The 24,436-nt window shown below is 45.6% G+C and overlaps 2 protein-coding genes across 8 annotated transcripts in view; one reads left to right on the forward strand and one right to left on the reverse strand.

Moving 5' to 3' along the window:
• LOC120844207 (hemicentin-2) overlaps positions 1-24,436 on the forward strand; it is a 378,065-nt gene that overhangs the window by 288,314 nt on the left and 65,315 nt on the right. For all 7 annotated transcript variants that reach the window (XM_042290939.1, XM_042290943.1, XM_042290941.1 and 4 more), the window contains exons 2-3: positions 4,360-4,689; positions 18,917-19,243. In XM_042290939.1, the coding sequence (XP_042146873.1) occupies positions 4,360-4,689; positions 18,917-19,243 (657 nt within the window). The remainder of the gene's footprint in view (positions 1-4,359; positions 4,690-18,916; positions 19,244-24,436) is intronic.
• LOC120844208 lies at positions 6,599-7,244 on the reverse strand. Its single transcript, XM_040215859.1, has one exon. The coding sequence runs from the start codon at positions 7,242-7,244 to the stop codon at positions 6,708-6,710; it is 537 nt and encodes a 178-aa protein (XP_040071793.1). The 3' UTR covers positions 6,599-6,707.

Below are 24,436 nucleotides of genomic sequence, written 5' to 3' on the forward strand. Positions count from 1 at the left end.
TAGGGAACTAATTTAAGCGATAAAACTGGTGCCCCCGTATAGAATTTTAAAGTAATCTTTGTGAATCGACTATATCGTGTTCACAGTGACCGTTTCGCACAGTTTTCTTTACATATTTATGGTGCTGTTATTTTTAAGTGCTTGGGAAATTAGATGATCTGAAAATATTGAAATAAAGAGATTTTAGTATTTTAGTATACAAATAAAACATAAATGCGCTGTTGGAAACCTACAGCTTCATTCTATTTGCTGTGGAAAATAACAGTTATGTAGTGCTCTGTTGAGCCTGTGATGTACATATGAGTGTAGGACATGAAAAAAAAAAAACTATAATCCGCTATTTTTTATGTATTCAATGGTCTTAGAGCATTCCTAAGTATCTTGTATTTGCCTTGGATAGAAGACCCATAAGACACAATTCCTACGTTCATGTTACGGGGAACAGGAAATAGAAGACGCTATTAAGATGAGCATGCGGGACGCAGTCACGTTTTCGGCTGATATTATATGAGTTTTGCCAGATATCTGTGTGGTTAAGTTGATGCAGAACCGAGGAAAATATCTGGATATCTTCTTTACCAATTTATGTGTTGGCACGAGGAAGAATATTTTCGATTGGTGCTCACCTCGCGAGGTACTAATAAACTAGATTGTTGAAATCGCTCTACCTTATCATCGCAAACTAGCGGACGAACATCCTTGTGATGTTCGTGCGTAAAATGTCTAAAAAACCAATACACATCTCCCTACTGTAGTTTCATATTTTTATCTCAAGGTTAACAGAAACTGAGCATATAATGTCAAGGAAACATAGTGCCAGCTGCATATAAAATCGAGGGGCAATCTCTTGCCGAATTCATTTAGAATGTAGAAGTACAAGCAGTCGGCATTAAAATAGACTATCTCAAATGAGGGCCTGCTGGGTAGACGAAAGATCGCGCTGATACAGTGAGATGGATATTGTTTGCTGGTGCCAACTTTATAGACTGGGACTTTTGAAACGCCGCCGGTCTGGCTCAGGCTTTGCCGGTTACGCATGACTATGCAGGTAGGATTTCTTGTTTTCCTTTTTTTTTTTTGCTCGTTTAGAGCAGAGATAATTTCTTTTCTACATTCACTTTTTTTTCTAGAACGAACAGCTGAGAAGGATCGCAAACAACAGTATAAATGTGGAAAGAATAAAATTGAAAACGATAACTATTGTGGATGAAGAAAGAATAAAACAAAACTGGGGCAACACAACCACATCTTTGAACTAGCAGCAGACGAGTAAAATTTCCACAGTGAGCAGCCGACTCTACCCAGGAGGAAAAGGCGGGAGAAGGGGAGATAAAAACGCGAAATGCAAGTCAGACAGGTGGGTTTATGTCGGATTTTAGAAATTGAACCTCAGTGTTCGTCAGCAGGAGGGAAGGGTTTGACACGTTGTTGTTTGCTGTGGTCATGGCGAATAACTCTATGACCTCCCTGGGGAATCCGGTGTCGGCTGCTTGCTCTGAAAATGTTACTCGCCTGTTGCTAGTTGACAAACATGGTTGTGTTGTCCCTGTTTTAATTGTTTTATTCCTTCTTCATTCATGACTTGAACCAACACGCTCTTCTCCAAAGCAAGCACGGTCACTATTAGCTGAAGCACGTGCAATAGTAAAAAAAGCAAATAGTCCATCCACTCCTGCTCTCAGTGTATTTACGGCAATGTATGCCCGCGTGTAGCGACTTCACCATTCCGGCCGTCGATTACTTGGGCTAATTTTTTATAGTGCTCGGTGCACTTTCTTATTACTATTCCCTAATATAGAGCGAGATAAAACTAGAGTGTAGTTAGCAAGAGGACTGGCCCTTTTTCTTGATATGCCCAATAATGTCAGTGCGGAAGCTAAAAAGGACAGTGACGCAAAAGTACCGCTGACCGCCGGGGCTCGCAATTGGCCTTCCGCTGAATACGGATTACAACTGTCCCCACAAAAATAAAAAAATAAGAAAAAAAATAGAAATTTAGTCACCTCGTGAGCCCGTTTCGCAGAGAGAGGCTAGCCTCCCGAAAAAAGAGCGAGTAGCAGCGAACGAGGCGTGACTTTTCAAACGCTAATCTTTAATGTCACCTATTGCGAAAGTAAGTCGAGTCCAGCGGTTCGAGGGTTGTGATCAGGCGCGCGACACCACCATTCATCATCCAAAAGACAAATGCCGGGCAGCGCAACGACGTTTCTCCCTTGTTACAGGGGGAAACAGAAGCTGCAAACACCGGTAAAAGGGATCGAAGCACAAGAACCCGGCGCACAAACCCCGTGGGGTGCCTTCCCTTTCCCTCGACTTTGATTTGCCCTTTCCACTTCGGTGACGCCCAAGGAAAGAACATAAAAATAGGGTCATTCGTTTGGTCCTACGTCCCGTATGCGTTATCCCCGGGTGCTCTTCGAGAACTGCCCTAAGAAACGCTGAACATTTGTTCTTAAGATCAATCACTGAGCGAAAAACCTGCCCCAAGAAGTTGCATTATTGCTTCGAGGAACGTCTGCCTTGGTGTTTTTCGGTTGAAGAATGGCTTTTTATAGAGAATTGGATGCTACCCAGAACCAACCGTTCGTCCTTGGATGCTTGCTTTAGTTTTTTTTTTTATTTTATTTAAATCGTTCGGCTGGTCCATGGGTAGTTTCTTTGTCCTCCGGGTATGCGATTATGCGTCTTCGGTATCCGAGAGCGAGGCTTTTTTTATTGGATATTACAAGTTTCAAAAACGTCCATAATTTTGAAATAAAACTAGGAGTATTCGGTTTTTTATATTTTTTGCTTACTTTGTTTTAGGGAATTTAATGGTTATCGGAGAAATATTTCTGACGGCAGACCAAGAAATGTCGCCGCGAATTTCGGAATCGAGTTTGCGTCATCTTTTTCAGTCCATCTATCGACGCTTTTCATACCGACCAGGGACTCTAGGTTGGACGCTGGGCAAGAAAGCCGGAAACCTCGCCGACTTTCTCCCCCTGTGACTAACTAACATAGGTGGTAGGCAGAAAAAGAGGCGACATACCGGCTGAAACTAGTGAAACAAAAAATATCGCACCTGAAGTTGGAATTACACGTCCCGGTTGGTGTGACCGCCCCCAAGGGTTACTGAAAGAACCGTTGGCACCAAATCAGCTGTCCTTCATGTCCAATAGCGTCTTGGTTATCACTCGGGGCGTGTCCCTTTAAACCGGAAGTCTCCCCCGGCTTCACGTCCGGTGGCCGCATGTCGCCTTCATAAGCTTCCTTCCTCCATGCTAACTTAGAGCCTCTGAAAAAGTTTGGTGGCTTCTCCTCTACATGACATAAAATGTGGAAAAGTACCCTTGCCGGCGACACTGGTTAGGGTTTTGTGTCGCCGTAAATGGACCTTCCCATCGCTTATCACCCTTGCGAAAAATGCCGAGTCACTGAGCTGGGGACGCATGCACAGCCTTATATACGACACACTAGAGCTACAGCGCATGCTCTGAAAGGCGTTCCACGGCCCAGCAGGTAAAGATGGCACTGTGCAGAAGGTGGTTTTTGCACAGGTCTTTACAGAAGGTCGCGATCGATTGCGCGTGTTCTTCTATTGCCTTACATTAAAACGGCTCGCTTCTTTTAACTGTTTTATTGCGCCGCCTACACGAATGAATTTAGCGCGCTGATGAAACAAGATATATGTCGCAGAGCGTTTATTTAGGAATAGAGGGTTGGTGATGTTGGTTCTAGACTGTCCTAAAGTGGCAGTGATGACATTCTCTGCGGAGCAATCCACGCACCACAGGATGTAGTCAAGATTTAAGTGTGCCAGGTAATGATGCCGTTTTCTTTCTAAAATAACCACGAATGCTGCCACAATCGTTTACATGAAACAGAGATACCAGACGCTATTCTAAGGCGCAGCCCGATTCATATTTCAAAACCTCCTCTCAGCGAATTTGTCTGTTTTGTGTGGCACAAATTAAACTAAGTTATTAAAAAAAAGTGCGGCTAGTTTAATACCAACTATTTTTTGGGAGGTTAGCTTTCTTTAAGTGGATGAGTTTGGTTAAACAACGGTCTAGTTATTTTATTGCTGGCTGAATGCTATTTAGTAAGGTGAGTTTAGTAAGGTAGGCTTTTGCGTCCAGGCAGTAATTACAATAAATAGAGTTTTTGAAATCGTCACGTTTACTATATCTTAATAACTTCACTTAAAATATATGCAATGCACAAATGAGCACCGCACTGTAGGTCGAAAACAGAAACTCAGCGGTCTCATCTTGCTTAACTTACAACACAGCTGTATTACGATTGAACTTTGCATTGCATGTCGGGGACGGTAACTAAACAAGCTCGTCTCCTTTCTCTGTTTGCTTTCATCCTTAGGCCAGGAGACCACGGTGACGGGCCTGGTGGGAGAGTCCGTGCGGCTGCCCTGCGACGTGGACGTGAAGCGGTGTGGCAATGTGTACTTCATCACCTGGACCAAGAACGTGTCGGACGTGTGGAAGCGCATCTACCTGTACAGCAACGACGTGGAGAAGCCGCTCCAGGAACTGGCCAATCCGGACCGGGCAGACTTCTTCCTGCGCAATTCCACCGCGCAGCTCGAGATCTTCCCCCTCCGATTGGCCGACGAGGGGCAGTACAAGTGTGACGTTACCTACGTGAGGGGAAAGTGCCCCTCCCTCTCCTACGCCAACCTCATTACTCTCGGTGAGGGACAGCATTTCCGGGTTCATTCCCGCTGGCTACGGTGTGCACTCTCCCGAAAGGGTTAATTGAAGTAATATTTAAGTTTGTTATTTTGCGGTGATTAGTGATTTTTCGGGTCATAAAAGTCGCATTTAAAATTATTTTGTTCATTTGCGTCATTTATCCGTGGTGAAAACGCGACAAAACATAGGGATTCTCCCCCTTTCTGAGATATGTGTCTAAAAAAGAAGCTTACCGCGAAAATAATGATGGTGCTTTTAATTAAAAAGTGACACGCGTGATTTTAATTTCCAGAGTTTCTATATTTGTTAAAACGCGTAAATTAAGCGCGCGAAAAAAACAGACAAGTTCGCTTAAAAATTAATTTACTAGCTTTTTAATACCAATAGCCAGGTAGGTCCATCAATCTTAAATTTACTGGGATCTGGATCAATAAGAACGAATTGTCAAAGGTTAGGTTTAATTTAGGGGGTACTATTTTAGATATTATTCCGTTTGTTTAGCAATTATGAGTAGAGAAAGGGCGGTGACAAGCGTTTTAGCTTTTTACAAGCGTTTGGGCGCACACGCAGAGTGGATAATGAATGGAGTACGACGAAATTATAATAACTTAATTGTTATATATATATTGTTTTTTTTTTCTTCAAATTTTATGTTCAAGGTTTAACATAGTATTAGTTTAGATGCCGATTAGGTCTTGGTGTGCGCGTCGTTTCCGTTCTCCCATCTTTGTTAAGCAAGTATCTTCTGATTTTTTTTTCTCATTTGTATTTGAGCAGAAGACTTGCTCTTGTTACGACCGCCATATGCAAACGCTGCTCCAAATGTTATTCTTCGACGTTTCGAAATATTTTCTAATATATTATTGAAAATGTTATATTCATCTGAAAAATAACCCTCTACTTCAAAGTATTTTCACATCCAGAAATCCAGAAAAGGCCAGAGGGGCTCGCGCCGCTGCCAGCTGTGCTCAGCTGGCAGCGGTAGGAACGGCCTTTTATCGTTTATCGGCTCCGGCCAACTGCAGTTTATTTGTTACGAAAGTGTGCGGTACGGTACGAGGAACCAGCCGATACCAACATCGCGCAAGTGGTATGTGAATTTTCGCCTCTTTTGGGACTTCGAAAATTCGAGGCGAGCAAGCGTTGCTAGGCCTTAGGCTTAGCGCACGAGTACGGCCAGTACGGCCACCGGGGCGATCGCCCCCGGTGTTAGGCCTACCCGACGAGTACGAATAAGATGGCGTCGCCACCGACGATGGAGGTGTGCGAGAGCCCGGCAACCATAGGCCTGCAGGCAACGATAGTCGGCAACGATGAAGGGAAGATGTACGTTCAAGTAGGAGGCCGCGACGCGACACCCGGCGAGTCGAGCGGATGGACCACGACGAGTAGAAGAATGCGCAAGGCCAAGGAGCTACAAGGTGAGAGACCATCTTTAACCGCGGAACGGCAGTCGAGACCCAAGGAGAGAGTTAACTTTGTCAAGCGAGTTACCGAGAATATCAAGAAAGCAGCCCGTATGCCGGCGGCTATCCCCAGAGACGACCATAAGATCGTGATTAGGCCCAGGGGCGGCCTGAACGTAGCTCGAATCGAGACGCCGGTCGTCACGGACGCCATTATGGCGGCCGCGGGGACAGCGAAAGAATACCAGGGCGAAGACATGGTGTGCATCAATGCGGCGCAGAACATCTTAGTCGTGAGCACGCCGAGCGAGCAGAGAGCCCAAATTTACACTAAGATCAGGACCGTCGAATTCGGCAACATGGAATTTGAGGTTTCCGCCTACCGAACCGCGCCCGAAGGGACGGCGAAGGGAATCATCAGAGGTATCGGAATTGACGACTCGCCCGAAGACATAAATGAGGCGGTCGTGACAAAGTATAACCCAACGGCGCTAGAGGCGCACAGGATTGGAAATTCTACAGCGGTCATCGTCCTCTTTGAAGGACAGAGAGTGCCCCGGTACGTAATATACCGAGCGGCACTGCTCAAGTGCGGGCTTTACAGGAAACATCATGAAGTGTGTAGATGTTGCGGAAAAGTCGGACACCGCATCGACGTATGTCCAACCCCGGAGACCAGAGTATGCTTCGCGTGCGGGGAGGCCAACCCCGACGCGGACCACGAGAAGGCATGCAAGCCAAGTTGCAAGCTATGTGGAGGAGCGCATCCGACGGCAGATAGAATTTGCAAGAACAAGTTCAAGGTCCCCTTCGTCGTCACGAAAAGACAATGGGAGCGCCGAGAGGAACGCGAACAGCAACAGCTCCAGAAGACAAGACCACCAATGACGTCATCGGACTTTCCACAGCTGCCGAGCAGGGAGAAAAACGAGTGCAGCGAAAGCCAACAGCGCACCGGCAGCCGCGAAAGACACAAGAGCCAGCAAAAACACCTGCCGCCGTCGCAGCAGGAAGACGGGAAGCTTAAGTGGTTGCCTGCAGTTAAGGGAAGCAAGTCGAAAGAAACGCCCCGCAGCAAGCAGCAGCCACCATGCCAACACCATAACACCGGAGAACCGCCCGTGACAAGGCGAGAAATATACGACATGATTAGCGAAAACAACGAAAGGCTACTACAGAAGATGGAAGAGAAGATGGACGCAAGGATCGACAAACTACTAGAAGCAATAAGGGCGAGTCAAGCGCCACTGTCACTGCCGACCCCGCAACAGGAGCAAGAGGTGGAGCAGATACCCCGCCCATCCTCGAAGAAGAAAACCCCAGCAAAGCCACCTAAGAGGAAGGAGGAACCAGCCATCGCCGAAGAGGAGGCTACCAAAAGCAGCATCGAAAGCGACGAGGAACAGCCAAAGGAGCCCAGCAACAAAAAGAGGATTATCGAGAATACCAAAGAGAGAAAGCTCATGGCCAGGCTCGACCGCATGGACAAAGAGCGGGAACAAATTGCACATTCGATGAAGGAAAAATTCAACAAGGTAGAGATGACGCTGGGAGAAATACAAAGCGGAATGCTACAACTACAAACGCAGATGCAAACGTTCCTGCAGAGTATGGAAGCCAAGATGCAGACATTCGTGCAGAACGCCCAAACCCAGATCACCACCCAAATACAGCAATTATGAACCCAACAGCGAAATCGAACGCCAAGCCAGACAAAAGGGCAGTAACAGACCAGCAGCCGGTCAGGGACCTCCTGATTTGGCAGTGGAATTGTAACGGCTATCACAATAAGAGGGCAACGCTAACACGGCACCTACAGGGAATGGAGAGGAAACCGGACGTCATTATGATTCAGGAAACACTATGCACTGACACACCCCAACTTCAAGGATACAGAGCACACGCCAAGGCGGCCAAGCCCCTAAACAAAAACAAGAAAAAGTTTGGAATACGCAAACCAACAGGCGGGGTGTGCACATTCGTCCGCAAGGGCATCGTATTCCTCGAGCACGAGCTGACCACCGGCGGCTGGACCGATAGCAGCGCGGTGGAGGTGATCGTTGGGAAGAAGAAGAGGAAAACCAGCGTGCTCGCGGTCAACGTGTACAGCAGCCCGAGACATAGAAAGCAAAAGTTCCGCACGCTCATGCAAAGGGCACTGCGTGCGACGAAGAAAGGCACGATCGTAATAGGGGGTGACTTTAACGCACCACACTACGACTGGGGATACGATAAGACAACCGAAAAGGGGAGAGACCTATTGCAAGACGCCACGGACGCGGGGCTAACGCTAATCACGAACCCGGAGACCCCCACAAGAACGGGTACTTCGGTCGCCAGGGACACCACCCCGGACCTGACGTTCGTCGAAATAAATGGGAACGACACCGCAACGTGGAAAAACACCAAACACGACTTCGGCAGCGACCACATGGTCATAGAGATCCGGGTCCCGCTGGGGAACGGTGCAAGCCAAGAGAAACGAACACACAGATACACGAACTGGGAGGAGTTTCGGCGTCAGCTCCCAAGCCAGCATGGTAACATTGAAGATATAGAAGCGTGGTCGAAGGCGATAGTAGAAACGACCGAGGAGGTGACGACAGAGATAGAAACGGACGAAGACATACACGAAATGGACAGCAGATTGGCCCACCTCATCGAGGCGAAGACTGCCCTCAAGAGAAGGTGGAACCAACAACGAACAAACAGAAGGCTCCGCAAAAAGATCGCGGAAATCAACAGGGAAATAGAGAAACACAGCAAGGAGCTCGGCCGGCAGCAGTGGGAGCAAACGTGCAGAGAGGCGGACGGCCAACTCCATCTGGGCAAGACGTGGCGACTGCTCCGGCACCTCCTCGACGACACCCAGACCAAGGGAGAACAACAGTACAAGCTCAGCAGAATTATACACAAGGCGGTAGCGGAGCACGGGGAAGCGGAGGTGAAGAGGAGACTCGACGCCAAATACCTCCCGGTTCCCCAAAGGAAAAGCACCCAGAATACCAGGGGGCAGAGAACATCGAGGTTGACCAAGACATCGAGGAATGGGAGGTCCGAAATGCGATGCAAGACCTGAACAGGCGTTCGGCGTCGGGCCCGGACCGCGTCAGCAACAAAGCGCTCAGAAACTTGAACGACGCGGCCGTGACGGCACTGACGGCGTACTTCAATAAATGCTGGAGGGCCGGCAAGCTACCACGCCAGTGGAAGGAAGCCAAAACCATCCTCATTCCGAAACCAGGCAAGTCGCCCGACATCGAGAATCTACGCCCAATATCCTTAACATCGTGCGTGGGTAAACTGCTAGAGCACATCTTAATGACCAGATGGCAACAGTACCTCGAAGAGGCAGAGCTCTACCCGGATTCTCTCGTCGGCTTTCGAAGCAAGCTTGGAACGCAAGACGCCATGCTCCAACTCAAGAAGGAGATAGTAGACTACGAAACTCACACCAGCGACAACAGGGCAATACTGGGCCTGGACCTGCAGAGCGCCTTCGACAAAGTCCGGCACTCTGCGATCCTCGCCCAAGTGTCGCACCTGAACATGGGACAGAGATCTTACAATTACATTCGGGATTTCCTGACCGACCGCACGACTCACATCTGCGCCGGGGATCTCCAACTACCAGAGAAAACGCTCGGCAGCGAGGGGACACCACAAGGCGCGGTAATCTCTCCGCTGCTCTTCAACTTGGTCATGATCGAAGTCGCCAACCGGCTGCGGAGCGTCGATGGGGTACGCCACACGGTTTATGCCGACGATGTGACGCTGTGGGTCACCGGCGGCAGCGACGGCCACATAGAGAATACACTACAAGAAGCTGTAAAAACGATAGAGGACCAACTGAAGGGATCGGGGCTGGTGTGTTCCCCCGCAAAGTCGGAGCTGATGGTGATTTCACCCAGGGGAGCGAGCCGCAAGAAGCAAACTATCCGAGACTGCGATAAAATCCGCATACGAACGCAAGGGGGGCACATCATCCCCGAGGTAGCCAAGATTAGAGTGCTGGGCATGATCATCGAACGCAGCAAAGTCAACGGGGCAACGGTCTCCAAGCTCGAAGCTAAGACCGGCACGGCACTGCGTCTCATACGCCGCGTCGCCAATAGAAGAAGCGGGATGAAGGAAGCAAGGCTCGTCAGACTGATTCAAGCCTTCGTGATGAGCCATATCACCTACGTCGCCGCCTTCCATAATTGGCGGCAGTGCGAGCGGAAGAAGATCGACGCGATGATCCGCAAAGCTTACAAATCAGCATTAGGACTCCTAGGATGCACGAGCACGCAGAAGCTCGAAGCCCTGGGACTCCACAATAGCCTGGAAGAGATCGCCGAGGCACAGCAGACGGCGCAGCTCACCAGACTGTCGGGAACCAGGACCGGCAGATCTATCCTCAAACAACTAGGCATCGGAGCCAAGGAAGACGACCACCGGATGCAGGAGCAGATACCGCGGGAGCTGGGCAAGCACATCGTCGTGAGCCCAATCCCGCGGAACATGACTCCCACATTCCATCAAGAAAGAAGAGAGGCGAGAGCCAAGTCGCTGATCGCGCTACACGCCGGCGATGAGGGAGCCGTGTTCGTGGACGCGGCCAGTTACAAGAACATCGGCGGCGCCTTCAGCGTCAGCGTGATCGGAGCCAAAACGGGTGAGATCAGGATGGCGGCCAGCGTGCGGACCACTGTGCCCAGCCAGGCAGAAGAAGTGGCGGTAGCCCTCGCCATCGCGGACCCCAGAACGAAGACGGTGTTGTGCGACTCGCGAACGGCAGTGCGCAACTTTGCGAAACAGCGAGTGTGCAGTGCGGCAGCGCGCATCCTGCGAAAGGCCGAAGTCAACGGAGTCATCACCAGTGCGGTGATAAAGTGGTTTCCCGCCCACGCGGGCGCGGAAGTGGCGGGCTCGCTGGGGCTCACCAACCACAACGAGACGGCCAACTCCGTGGCGCGTGGACTCGCCGGCCGCGCCCCGGTAACGGCCGCCGCCGACGTGGTGGATCGCCCCGAGAAGGACACCATGGACGCTTACAACGAGGTAACCCTGTGGTACCGTTTAGCCAGAAGAACGATGGCCCTGCCCCACCCCCGTCTGACGCGGGAGGAGGCGGTGGTATTCCGCCAGTTACAGACTAACTCCGTGATAACCCCAGTGTTAGCAAAGCACCTGTGGCCGGAGGTATACGTAACAGACTTATGCAGACTGTGCGGGAAGGAAAGGGCCACGTTGGCCCACATCCTGGAAGACTGCGAATGCGCGAACGCGGACAACAGTGCAGACGTTCTCCCGCCCCTCATGGAGGAGGCGAAGAGATCCGAAGACTACGACGTCCGACACACGGCCGTCCAGCAGATCCTAGCGGCACTCGAGAAGCAGCGACCGGACGGGATGGAAGCAGAAAGGGTTAACCCGAGTACGCTGAAGCCCGCCGCGAGCGGCTCTCCCCGCTAAGAAGACGTCCGGCCACGTCACCCCAAGAACCCACCTGAGAGGGTGGGATGATAGGGGTTACTGCAGGAGACCCATTAAAGTTGCTCTCTCTCTCTCTCTCACATCCAGAAAGACACACACAAAACAAAGACTCCAGATAACTAAGTATTTAATATATTTGATCACCAAGCACTACATGTTAGCGTAGTAAATTTATATTCTTGCTGTTCATTAAAACGCGACGTATATTTTAAATGAATTATGCCATTTCTGATTTTCGCAGCTCTAACAAAAGCGTGAATGCTACCAAATAGTCACGAATCAATATCTCGGTCGACTCATAGGGCAAAGTAAGCTGAATTAAGGTTCTTTTTTTTTTGAGACATAAAGACCCTCGGACGAGGTCATGCAAACACTAGGAGGGAGAAAAGACCGTAAAAATTCTCAAAACGCTACCCCAAAAACCCTATTATGACTTGTCGACATTAGCGGTGCCCGGCGCCCTAAAATCGTTTCACTTGTTCCGAACTAAAGTGCTGCCATTCTGCTCCCTCCCCTAATCAGTAGCCGTTTTGCTGAGTGCTAGTTTCCACTCGAGAACTTCAATGACAATTACTTCCTAAACGAAGAACGATATTCCCTTCTCTCTTGTTCTTTTCTTTGACCTCCATACATGTTCCCGGAGAGCAGCTTTATATTTATTTTTCATATCCCAACATACAATAAGATCCCCTTCTCATTCTCATGGTATTCGAGTGCCATTAAGCCACGAGGACCTCGAAGTGAAAGAAGAGAAACCAAAGGCAGAAATAAAAAGCGATACTACGTACTGCTCGTGTGCAACCAAAAAAAAAAAAAACACGAGAGGTTGAAACCTATAGGGAGCTAATTAGCTTACACCGCTTTGATTTTCCTGCGTAGCTTCCAATTGGCTCCAGCGAAACTCTGCGCATGCTTGCTTATATATATTTTTTCTGAACTCTGGCACTATTTTTCGTAGCAGTTCTTCTTGTATTTTATACAAGTGAAATTTCTTTAAACCACGTAATCTCCTTCCTTCCTTTTCTTTCTTGAGAAGCGCGTTTCTGAAACGTCTCAGGGCTTGTGCACCGTTCCATTACTACCGTGTTGTGTTTTGTTGGGCCCAATTGCAGCCTTTCCTCTAGTTTTGCAGCAGCTAGGTTTGTGTCGATTTCTTTTTATTCTGCCTGAATTGTCTCACTTTCTTTTTCGCTTTCAACCCTCGTGATTAAGGGCCTACGTCCTTACCGAGTTTTCGAGCAGTCTAGTTCTCGACTTGGTTTAATTTTGTCTGATTTTTGTTTTGTTTAGCCGGTAATGCATTTTCTGAAACTCTTCGGAAGACAATGAATCTTGAGACATGAGTTAAAAACAAAAAAAAGTAATAGAAACCGGGGGTCTTCATTTCAGAGGCCGAAGCTTTGCTGCTTTAGGAAAGATTGTAGTGTACCTGAAAAGAAAAACATACTGGTAATTTTAGGTTAATGCTTGCTTTATGCAACGCGTACATAGTTTGAATTTGTTCATATTTCTTTTGCGTTCCGTCCGTTATGTGATTGAGGTTTGTTTTCAAAGTTTCGCAACAGCGCTCACTCATAAACCTTTATTGCGCACTTAGTTGCAGAAGTTGTTAGCACGTTTTTAACTACCCGATGCCAACAATATTTTATGTCTTCCTTTATTTTTGAAGAATGGTTTGAATAATAAATTTAAATGTTGATTTATTACTTCCTTATCCCACGTTTGTGAACAAACTAAAAATGCATGTAGTTTTATTCTCACACAAACCATTTGTACCCGGACCTGAAAAGTTATTATGCGCTCAAACGTAGCTTGCAGATAAGGCACAATGTGTCTTCTAAATACACAAATATGCCATCTATAAATGCTACAGGATGCCAAACCCTTGGCAAGAGACTGCTTAGCTTGCACTACACTTTTTGCACAAGCACTAGATAAATGCTTTCATGCAGTGTCCTCAGGTATGGCAAAGAAGAGTTTCCTGCTTTGTCGCTGTAGTGTAAGGGGCTTGCACTACACTCAAAATGAAAAAAAAGACTTTAAATTTAGTAATGTGATGAAAAGCTATCATTCGGAGCAAATACTAATTTTTCTAAGACGGCAAGTCAGGCTGGTTGGGGTTACATTCTTGAAGTAAAACGCCTAAAGACAGGGAGAGAAGAAAATAGATGATAAGAGGGCAAGGCTGCTTTTTACCATCTGTTTTCTTTTGCTTTTTTTTTAGTTCGTGCTAGCTGCGTTGTGGTCTATGCCTCTTTTTTTCATTTGAAGAGCTAGCGGAAACACTGTGAGGTATGTAAGGCATAAAAACATTATATTACTCTAAAAGCCGAAGCGATTAAGTGATGACTTCGGCGATGATTATATTGCATATGAAATAGCGAATAATTAGCTCTTAACCAGTTAATTCCCAAGGTATGCAGATTTCATCAAATATAATCCAAATAAAAAATATTGTGTGATATTGATCAGTTCTTTTTAATTTGGTGCATTTCAGAAGCATTATCAGCTTGAATCAATTTCAGAAATTTGCTGCATCGAGATCACAAGGCTTCAAAGCCAAGATTGCGTTCATTTTTATTATTTTGTTTTGTCTTAAATGTGGAAACGAAGTATGCAGACTAACGTTCAATGTTCAAAGAGTGAAAGCGTATACCTATTGATAGGCCTCCAATATTAACAAAGTACAACTACGTAAAACATGCCAGAAAAGAGACCTTATATTGTGATTATCTGAGGTCTAACTAAATGAAACCCCGTAAACATTTTACAGACAGCCAGAATTACTCCGAAACAAAACATCAGGCATCCAAGGATACATTGTTGAAGGCAGTGGTGGCAAAGACTGCCGTTGGCGTCTTCTCAGGAAACGTTCTGTGTGCTTCGCGTGACTGATTGATAAACCCGAACGGGATTTTAAAGCAGAAGCTTTTTCTTTGCCAAGTCGTCACTTTGTCGCCCAATAACATCGTATACTACTGCCGGCAAATTTAACACAAGCTGAAGGTTGTGCATCTTAAGTCCCAGACATTTTTAGATTAAGATAGCCATGAAAGTGCTGCAACTCTAAAGCGCTGCAAGAATCGTCGTGTTCGTAATGAATATCAATAAAGAATAATGTAGATTTCATTTGGCACTTTATTTCTGTTCGTTCTTTAAGGGAAGGACTTAAAATTATGAATATCCGCCACCCTAGAGACTATGTGTCGTTGTATCTAAATATATGAATCAAAGACATTCGAACACTACCAGCTCAACTCCAGATTATTGCAGTGATTTCTAAGGGTCCAATTGGAGTGACGTCATCGAAGAAGCGATTCGTGTTATTATACCCAGATATCCCTGTCTAAACGTTCTTGGCCGTAACATATATACTATGCCTAAAACGTTAAACCAGGGCTTCTTTTCACTAATCGCGCTTGAAGTCCTAATGTTATAGTCCATACGGTCTCAAGATTTGTATGGCAGATTTTATATTTAAATTGTCTCTATGCTGGTTCTTTACCTAGGAACCATACCTAAACATATGAGGCACCTCGCGGAGCTTTACTTATTTCTTACCTTGTGTGATAAAGGAAGATACTTGAGTGCGACAGAATGCGAGCTACATTTTTGAGTGCGACAGAATACGAGCTACACACACATTGAAAACGTTTTTAATGAATACGAGAAATTAATATTTTTTCTTGCATACAGTTTTTTGATGAATAAATTTGCGCCCGATAAGAGCTATGCTTAAAATATTTATTTTAATTATTTGCTTATAAAACTGCGGGAGAGGAGGTTTAATATATTGTTTGACACATAACTAGCCGTTTCTGGCGTTTTTGCATGTAAGTAATATGATTTGACACTTTGGGGCTTTGTAGAGTGCGAAAAGTGCATAAAATATATTTTTTTATGTTTTTAAATATTCTAATTTTGAACCCTACAGCCCTGCTAGTGTTTACTAACCACGTATCTGAACTACGTGCGAATGTAAGGAACGAGGAATTCAATCTTAACCTCATTAGCGATTGTTAGGGTGTTGAAGCAAGTAATATATGGGTCTTTTTGAACGACCTTAATATTATCGTTAAAAAAACTATCCGAAGTCCATCTCCGGGAAGTACGTGGTTGCCGTAATATTATTTCATATTCATGGCCTGCTAGTTCCGAAAAACAGGGGACCCGTTTATAAACGATAACAAAACATTCTAGAATATTGTGTCTCCGCCATCTTTCAGAATACGAGGGGGACCCAATAGTAACCGGAATCATATTCTGGATTGCGGGCCTCCTGTAACAAAAGTTTGACCCGCTAGGTGTGTTTCCTAGGTACCCGCTTGCATTGGGGTAGAAGTACGTATTCCTATAAGACTCTGCGTTACGTTGCGGTGGAACATTTGCAGAGGCTTTTTGAAGGTGCTTGTCTTTTTTTGAACTGACTATTTAATGAAAAGAAATAAAGCGAAAGCGGTTGTTGTGCGACAGTCGGCTTACACGGGAGCTGAAATAAAACAGATGTTTTCAATTATAATGCAATTAAATGCAAAGGTGCAAGCGAGCCGGACAAGAATGATGAAAATAATCCCTGGAGAAGGGGAACAAGAGGGACATAGAACAAACGTAAATCTCCAAACACAGCTAGGTGACTTGTGAGCGACCGAAAAAATCCGCCTGGTCCGGGTATCGAACCCGGGACCTCTCCATTACAGGTGGAGCGCTCTACCAACTGAGCTAACCCGGGGTTAGACGTCAGTAGAGCAAACGGGTTTTATCAGCCGCCACCAGTCTAACACCAAAAAGGGTGAAGCTTGCGATTTAAGGTTGTAATTATAATGCAATTAAATGGAAAGGTGCAAGCGAACTGGACAAGAATGATGAAAATAATCCCTGGAGAAGGGGAACAAGAGGGACAAAGGACACACGTAAATCTCCAAACACAGCTTGCAACATCATGTTTCCAAATGGTTTTCCCGTTTTAAACAAGGTCATATGTCAATTAATAATCAACCTATCCTTAGGTGCCCTTCCAACAGCGGAACTAAGGAGAATTCGGCAAGAATTCGTGTAGATAGTTTTGTAAGCCGCCGTGAAGAAATTGAATGTGAGGATTTGCAGATGAAATGAGTTGAAGCGAAATTCGTGCGTCGGTTGCACACGCCTGATTAAAGAGGCAGTTGCTTGGTTGTGTGTCGTGATTTTATGAAGCAGCTAGAGGATAAAACTTTTTTTTCACGATCATAAATAAAATTATTTGCGGTGCAATGGTTACGACTTGGAAACGAAACAGCAATCCTCCCAGTAGAGGACTGCCTCTTTACCAAGTCCTAAGAAAGCGCGCGAAGTAAGATCCAACACGAAAGAGAAAATTACCGTCTGTCCCTTTGACGTGGGAGAGATTGTGCGCTCAGAATATGATCCTCTGGATCTTGCGGTCAACCAAAGTTTATATATGAAAAATTTCAGAAGGTTTCATCATGATTTGCGGAAGAAACGTGCCGAGTCGAGGCAAACAGGAGACTGGTTTGTCCACCATGACTACGCTCCTGTCAACACCACGCTGATTGCTGAATTGGTTTTGACAACCCCTTTCCGCACCCTCTTTATTCATCGGGCGTCACCCCGTTTAACTTTTTTGTTTCCCCGGATGACCAACGTTACCAAAGGGAAACGGTATGCCAATCTAGAAAGCGTGAATCATAAAAAGGCAGAAGCATTGAAAGGCATCAACATCGACTAGTTTTAAGGCTCTTTTAAGCATTCGAATAAACGTCTCAAAAAGTCTATTGCATCAGTCAGTGTGTACTTTAAACATTACTAAAATCTGAACGTGTACTCATGTATGCACAATTTTTTCAAAATAAATTTCAATTTATTTTGTGTCTTTTCTGATATGTTTCCCCGCGTATTTACCATGTAAACGCGTAAAATAATGAATATAGGCATTTTAAATTAAATAGTGTGTACAAAAATTAGAAGACAGTTGAAGTCGGGAATACCTGTTTTGATGTTTATTCCATCCCCACTTAATTGTTAATACGTCTACAATATAAAACCTGTCCTGTATCTTTATATTAGCTTTCCTCATAAATGAGGTAGACAATGTTACGTAGTACAGTAAACAGCACCCTATTTTTCCTTGAAACCTTCCGCGTAAACTGCCAGGGCAAGCTCGACCGTGTCGGTCTCAAGCTGGTCAGTGGGGGTTGAAGGCAGGCCTATTTTTTGTGCCTATTTCACTAAGTGCGCTTTGCTGTTAAAACCTCGGTTTTAAGGTCTTGCCTATCGCTAAGACTTGTACGAGCCCGCATGCACTTTGATAGGGCGGACCGTCGGAGCTCTGTAAAGCGTGCCTTGAGCCCTTAGTTCATGGCTGCGGAGGTCCTACACTCCATGAAATCTGGAGGGCCTACTTTCCCTCAGGACACCTAGGAGAGCAAATAGACCATATGGCATGTTTGGCATGGCATGTTTGGCATGGCATGTTTGGCATGACACATGCCAAACATGCCATGTGTCATGAGTTGGCTTCGGCACGTAAAAAGCCAGGGCGCGAAAGCGTGGTTCTGAAGACTCTCGCACAACCACTTGCGCAGAAAACGCGCTTTCAAAAACCAGGCGCCCGAGACCATGTCTTTCCTCGGCACTCGAAGCCAAATTTCGAATTGAAGTGTACGTCCGCCATGTTGGTTACAGCGAGAAACCCGCGACTGGCGGGACGACGAGCACGTACACGCGTAAGGAAGAGCGTAAAACAATACTAACGCTTAGCTCCCAGGTGTGGGTGGAGATCGATGACGGTGAGCAGAAGGCCTCGATTATTGCCGCCAACGCTACGAAACTAACAGCCTAGCAAGCTCCAGCTAACAAAGATCAACGATGGCAGCGCACAACGTTTTGCCCGATGGTACAGCAATTCCGAATACCGTCTATTGCTGCAATCTGCGAAGTTAGTTCGGCAAATGAGAATGCTGAAATCATCTATAGACACCTCCCCAACAAAAATATAGTCTACGCTGGGGCGCTGTATTGACGTAAGGATTAGTGTCACAGCTTGGACAGATATTTCAGTTGCGAATATAGTTTGATGAATGCCCTTTGGCGAGCTTCATCGGTGGATTACAGCGATTCTCTGTCTTTACCGCTTTGCGGGAAAGTACGTGCTACACAATTCTTAGTGCCTGGTGCAAGGCAAACTATGCACGGCGTTAATAAAAGTAGTTTCTCCCTAAATAATCTTTTGTTTTTAGGCCTGAGTATTGTAGAGGTCGAAACAAAGGAAGTGTCTTGTTTCTCCTTAGCTGTCTGCTCACTCCTCTCTCTCCTCCTCCCCGCCCTTGTTCCCGTCGACGGCAGCCAAGCCCAGCCTGCCCTCGGTGGAGCTGAAAGGCGCCCCGCTGTCTCCGGGGGCTACGGTGGGGCCGCTGCAGGAGGGGGACGTGCTGAGCCTGACGTGCCGGACGCAGGGCGGCAAGCCCCCGCCCAAGGTGGCCTGGTTCAAGGGCGACGTGCAGCTCAGCGCGCAGCTCCAAGAATCCAAAGGGGAGCGCGGCGCCGGGGACGTGGCAGCCACCTTCGCTACGGCACTGAGCCGCCAGGACCTCGGCTCCAGGTTCGAGTGCACGGCCGTCAACGAGGCCCTCGAGACGCCCCTCCGGGCCTGGGTCGAGCTTGACCTGCATGGTGAGACACGCCGAGCTTGTCGGCTGCACACTTGGGCGAATGCTCTGAAACGGACTTTGAACTCTCGAAATACTTTTTGTTTAGGTGCCTGGATAGGACAAATGCGCAATACATTCCCTGTTTCTTGTGTTCCAGGGGGTATTGCCCCGTCACGGCTCCTCGTCGTTTGCAGTAACGATCGATACTACATTCGCGTTGTATGCGCAGGTAGTTAATGTTGTACTCAAACGTAAGTCTGTGATTGAGTCTTTAGGCTATTACTTCCATTTTTCGGTCGTCGACCGCTGTAGGATGAGAAAATCTGTCTGAATTGCGCTGTCTTCATCAAAATTGTTTCGTGCGTGGCGTGAGAAAAAAAAAGAACTGTAGCTTTTTTACAATATTTTAGAACAAAATAAACCACAAACACTTGTTGGTAATTGTGTTGTTTCGTTTGCCATTTTCTGCTCGAATTAGTAATTAAAACAACCTTCAAAAGCGACAAAACTACGTCCGTCTCTAGCGAAATCTAACGAAAAATTACCGAATCACCAGTAAAATAAAATACGAATATAAATGAATTAACGGTCTACTTGATTTTTTTCTAAACTGTCTGCTTCATAGATTTCTAGACTCCACTCACATGGGAATCTCTAACTTGGCCCAGTAGACAGCCAGGGAAAGTTTGAGCGTTCATATGGTAACGCAAATGTTATTCGAGCACTTTTCTTCCAATTTCTGCATCGTGCGACATATGATTGAAGCGACGTATCCTTTTCAACATTCTTTCAGTTGTTATAGAATAGCAGAAACTTAGACGTTTCCACGAACTAAGACCCGGATCAAGAAAATATTTAAATGATTTTATTCTCGTGGAAATGGAGCGTGCTCGTAATGTCACGGCGTTACAGGAAAACTATATTGATGACGAGGAGAGAGTTGTGTCTTCCTGCCCTCGTCATTTATATAATTCGTCTCTAAGGCTGATTTTATTCGTGATTGTTTGGTAAGCATTTTAAACATGCTGCAATATCAAAACATATTTTGAGTAATTGAGACACAGCCTTTAAGCACTAAGCAGATAAATGTTTGTATCTTGAGTAAAACAGTCCTGATTAGATTTGTTTCATTTGTTTCAGAGTTTCGCGACTTCGACAGCTCTAACTGAGAGGGCATCGTCCTCCTAATACGAACACATATAATAGTAAAAATTCAAAGAAACTTCTTTTTCTTCTTTTTATGATTTTTACGACTCAAGTACTAGATTGTTTGGCACACGTTCACGCACCTTGTTTATGGTAAGTGGAGGGAATTCGCATTGGCGATAATTCTTCGGTGCCGTCTTACATGCCACGTCTTTCTTATATAGCTGACACGTTTCATTCAAGTCTCCGGTCCTGTCAGGCATGCTTTAGGTGTAGCCTGTGGACGAACGAGATAAGGATGGAGATAAGCGAGGCATTATGCTTGACTGACCATGATTAAAACCAAAAGCAACATTTTTTGTCATAATACAAACAAAAAATACCATGGGGTGCACGGGAAGTGTTCCCTGAGGTTCTCTTTTCTTCTTTGTTTGTGCCATTGAACCTCCAAGTCTCGCTCCGGCGGGTTCAGCGTAACTCGGTTACAAAGGGAAGAGAGTGCGGCGTTATCTCGGTTGTAATTTGCACCGGGTACAAGTTGTCTTACAAGATAGACTCCAATAACATGGCGTAACGTAACTTTTCAATCTGCGCCCGTAATTTGATTTCGATGAAAGGATGTCAGCTGGTATCAGCTCTCGCAGAAACCTGGCTCACTAAGTGAATTAGCGTCGACAGGGGCGTCTACATTCTATTTTTTTTCCAGCAAGCTTTGCTCTTGCACCAAGTTTATATTGCCTGCGACCCTGCCGTCATCTCGACAGCTATTCATATATATTCCCACGTTCCCCTATACTTCGGATCATATTAGGGTATCCGAGCGTCGTAAAATGAAGTACAAGATACTCCGTCGTGTCGAACTTTAAAGGTGCTACTTAACCGCGCTACGATTAGACAAAAGCTGGTGCAGTGAAAGTTTGAACTTTTGTGCGGGAAAGTACCTCCTAAAGCTTCAGAGGCATTCAAAACTTCTCTGTTAGTTCAAAATGTTTAAGTTGCTGCTAAAATCTCCTTGTCCTTCACCCCCTCTCCCCCTCCCCCCGCAAACCACCGTAAGAAAATAAGTTCAATTATTACATTTTCAAACATTCCTGCACCATTAACTATCAGAGAGCTTCCCCAGAGCTGTCACCTTAGCCAGGTTTTGAAGTGTTCAATAATCGGTGTATTAGTGCTTCCTGCATCTTTGGTGGACTGTCGACCTTTTCTGCAAAAGGACGTATCCATCATCTAATTCGGGCTGAAGGACATCTTGTCAAGGATTAGCGTACACCGCGATACCGGTGGAGGGAAGGCATTTCGAATAGACAAAACTATCGATTTAATTTCCTATTTCGCTTGGTTTTTGTATAAATGTGTTCGTAAGTGGTCACTTTTTTTATTGAATCAATAGCAGGATAACACCTCACGAATAAAAACAAAAAAAAAACGTTAAATTTCTGAATGGACGAAAATCGAGCTGGAAAAGTTTTGGCGAAATTATTACCTATCTTCTTGGGTCAAGCTGGTGTTTAGTTCAACATAAAAATGGGTTAAATACACCTCATTGTGTCCCACCATGTCATTTCATAATCTCACGCAGGCTGGACAAGATTTTGTTAATTGTTATTTTGAGGTGTTTTTGCTCAACCAACCTTGTCCATCCACACTTTTACTGATAAGTCACCATGTAAATACGACTTTGTGCCAAACCATATCCTGATTTGTTAGAATACCCATTTATCCGGTTCTTTAATAAAAAGACACACAGCCATCGGAACGCTGTGGCAGATAACTAATAACGTGGAGCAAACGCAAGCCATCTAGCTAGGTTAACTTAATCTACTTTTTCTTGTAACACAGAACCATCACTTCTGCTGATTAGTGAGTGGTGATTGCAAATATCGAACATATTTGTTTTTACTATACTAAGAACAGATTCCGAAGGGCGGCTGTGCACGATAAAAGTTTTTATTAAAATCATGTCCTCACAACCCCGAACAAAATGCAGTCAAGTCAAAATGTTCTTGCTTTTCCAACAGGTTGTTTATTCATTAAATATTTATTCGGGAAAAGGTCACGAAGTTTTGAAAGAAAACCGCTGAAAGGACCCCTTGGTAATAAATGGTTAGTTAGCGACCAAACTTCACCCCAGCACTCGACAGCAATCATAGCACTGTCTTCACTAAACGCACTTCTACCTAATGTGTGCTGTCAACTGCGAAAAAAAAAATAATAATAATTTGTTTTGCTCGCCTAGTCACAGAAAAGTGAGTCCGGTTTTGCCGTTTACAACAAGAGATGTCTGCTGTGAGGATACCCTGTAAATTTCTATCTACATTTCCTGGCCTGTGATTGAAGCAGTATTCTAGGTAGGATAGTTTATAGCGTTCTGCTTGCGAGTGTAACGTTTTATTTAAAAAGGTCAGTTTACAGTACCACAAAGTAGAATGAATTTACACTGTAACTCTGGAAAGTGGCAGGGACAGCTGAGCACACTCACAGAGTTCTTAAAGTAGCTGCATTTTATTACTCTAAACCATAGCTTTAAATAGCTCCGCGGTGAAAGACACACTGCCGGAATTTAGGATGCCTATGTGACGCAACCTCAAAAATGTTTAATTTGTATATTGCGATATGTATTTAACATTTAGTAAGTGTATTAACGTGGTTTAGGGGACAGTTGAAGAATGCGGTATGTAAGACAAGCATTTGTTTGGGTTCAAACCTTGGTATTTATGTTTTTGCTGCCCTTTCCACGCTCTTGGGCCGTTCTGTTTACTTCGTTTTTAACCAGCAAACTCCCGTACTTGCGTTCACGCTATAAGATAAACAATTTAGTGCACTAAGTTTAACGAAAATAACGTAGTGATTAATTGAATGTTTTGAAGCCAACACTTTTTCAAATAAACGGGATGTCCAGGCCAAACAGAACAGAGAACTGGTGCCTACTGCTCTGTCAAACTCTTCGTAATGAGTTCGACTGCGCACAAATTGGAAGGTAATCAGGTTGATCAGAAAATAAAGAGAACCCAGAGCTAAGTTTTTCTATCGCAGTTTTCAGAAATAATTTCTTCCGAATATGAACCGTGCGTTCAGTGGTTCCTAAGACGAAATTTTCAGCTCCTTCAGTCTTGACAAATGTCAACATTAAAAAAAAAAAAGGAAGCGAGGTTTTCGAAGATAATTGTTTGCAAACTTACTTTCGCGTCAACCGTGCGCTGTTAAATTCCTATATTGTATAACCTACTATAACAGCCATAGTCCTCCAGCTTCTTTACTCCGTTTCACTGAAGTCCGATCACAGCGGATACTTCAATCCGGTGGATGAAATCGAGCAGCCCAGACAGTTCATCGGCGAGAATCTCATTTCTTTTAAAGGTTTACTCTCACCACCAAACAAATAAATCACGCTGAAGGTGCCTGCTGTGATCCTGAACTTTTTGCTGCGTGTGACTGGTTTGGCCGGCAATAGCAGACAAACAAAGACGACGAGGGCCATGACGATGCAGTTTTAACTCAGTTCGATTTGATGCACCAGGTTTCTAGCATGGGCTGGGGTTTAACTTTAAGTGAAACGGAGCATACATTCGCGGCCTTGCTTTCAGCCGTCCGTTTCTCCCCTTTGAACCGCCACTTCAAAACGTTCTGAACACTCTCAACAGCATTCGCCAGGCGTGACTAGCACGTGTTTAACCGCTGCCTAACTCAGGCATCGATCAAAATGACCATGTGGTAGGTGGTAATCACAGCTAAGTAAGCAGTTGGTATTCACCGATCATAATTCGGGCTTTGCCGCCCCGACTGAATTAGAAGGCGAGCGAAAAATCTTAGACGGGGAGTATACCGCTAGTTTAGCCAGCTCGGCGCTGTGGCCGACTCCTATCACCACTGGCCGAAAACGGTAATGAAGCACTTACTGTCTTGGAATTCTGAGGGACACATCCAGAAAGAATCGGAGCAGCGAATATTTGGGGCAATAGCTCAGTAAAACTCTAAAGGAATCTCAGAAATGCCCCGGACGACGATAGAGCCGAGATTGACGGCCGCTTCGATATTCGCGTTTGTTGCTGGCACGTGGCTTTCGTGT

Source organism: Ixodes scapularis, unplaced genomic scaffold, assembly GCF_016920785.2.
Source record: "Ixodes scapularis isolate PalLabHiFi unplaced genomic scaffold, ASM1692078v2 PGA_scaffold0__279_contigs__length_252992795, whole genome shotgun sequence".
NCBI lineage: Eukaryota > Metazoa > Arthropoda > Arachnida > Ixodida > Ixodidae > Ixodes > Ixodes scapularis.

What these genes read in the sequence shown, in the direction of transcription:
- LOC120844208 (XM_040215859.1), bottom strand. Translation starts at nt 7,244, where the DNA reads ATGTCGTATATTTCTCGCCTTGTCACGGGCGGTTCTCCGGTGTTATGG.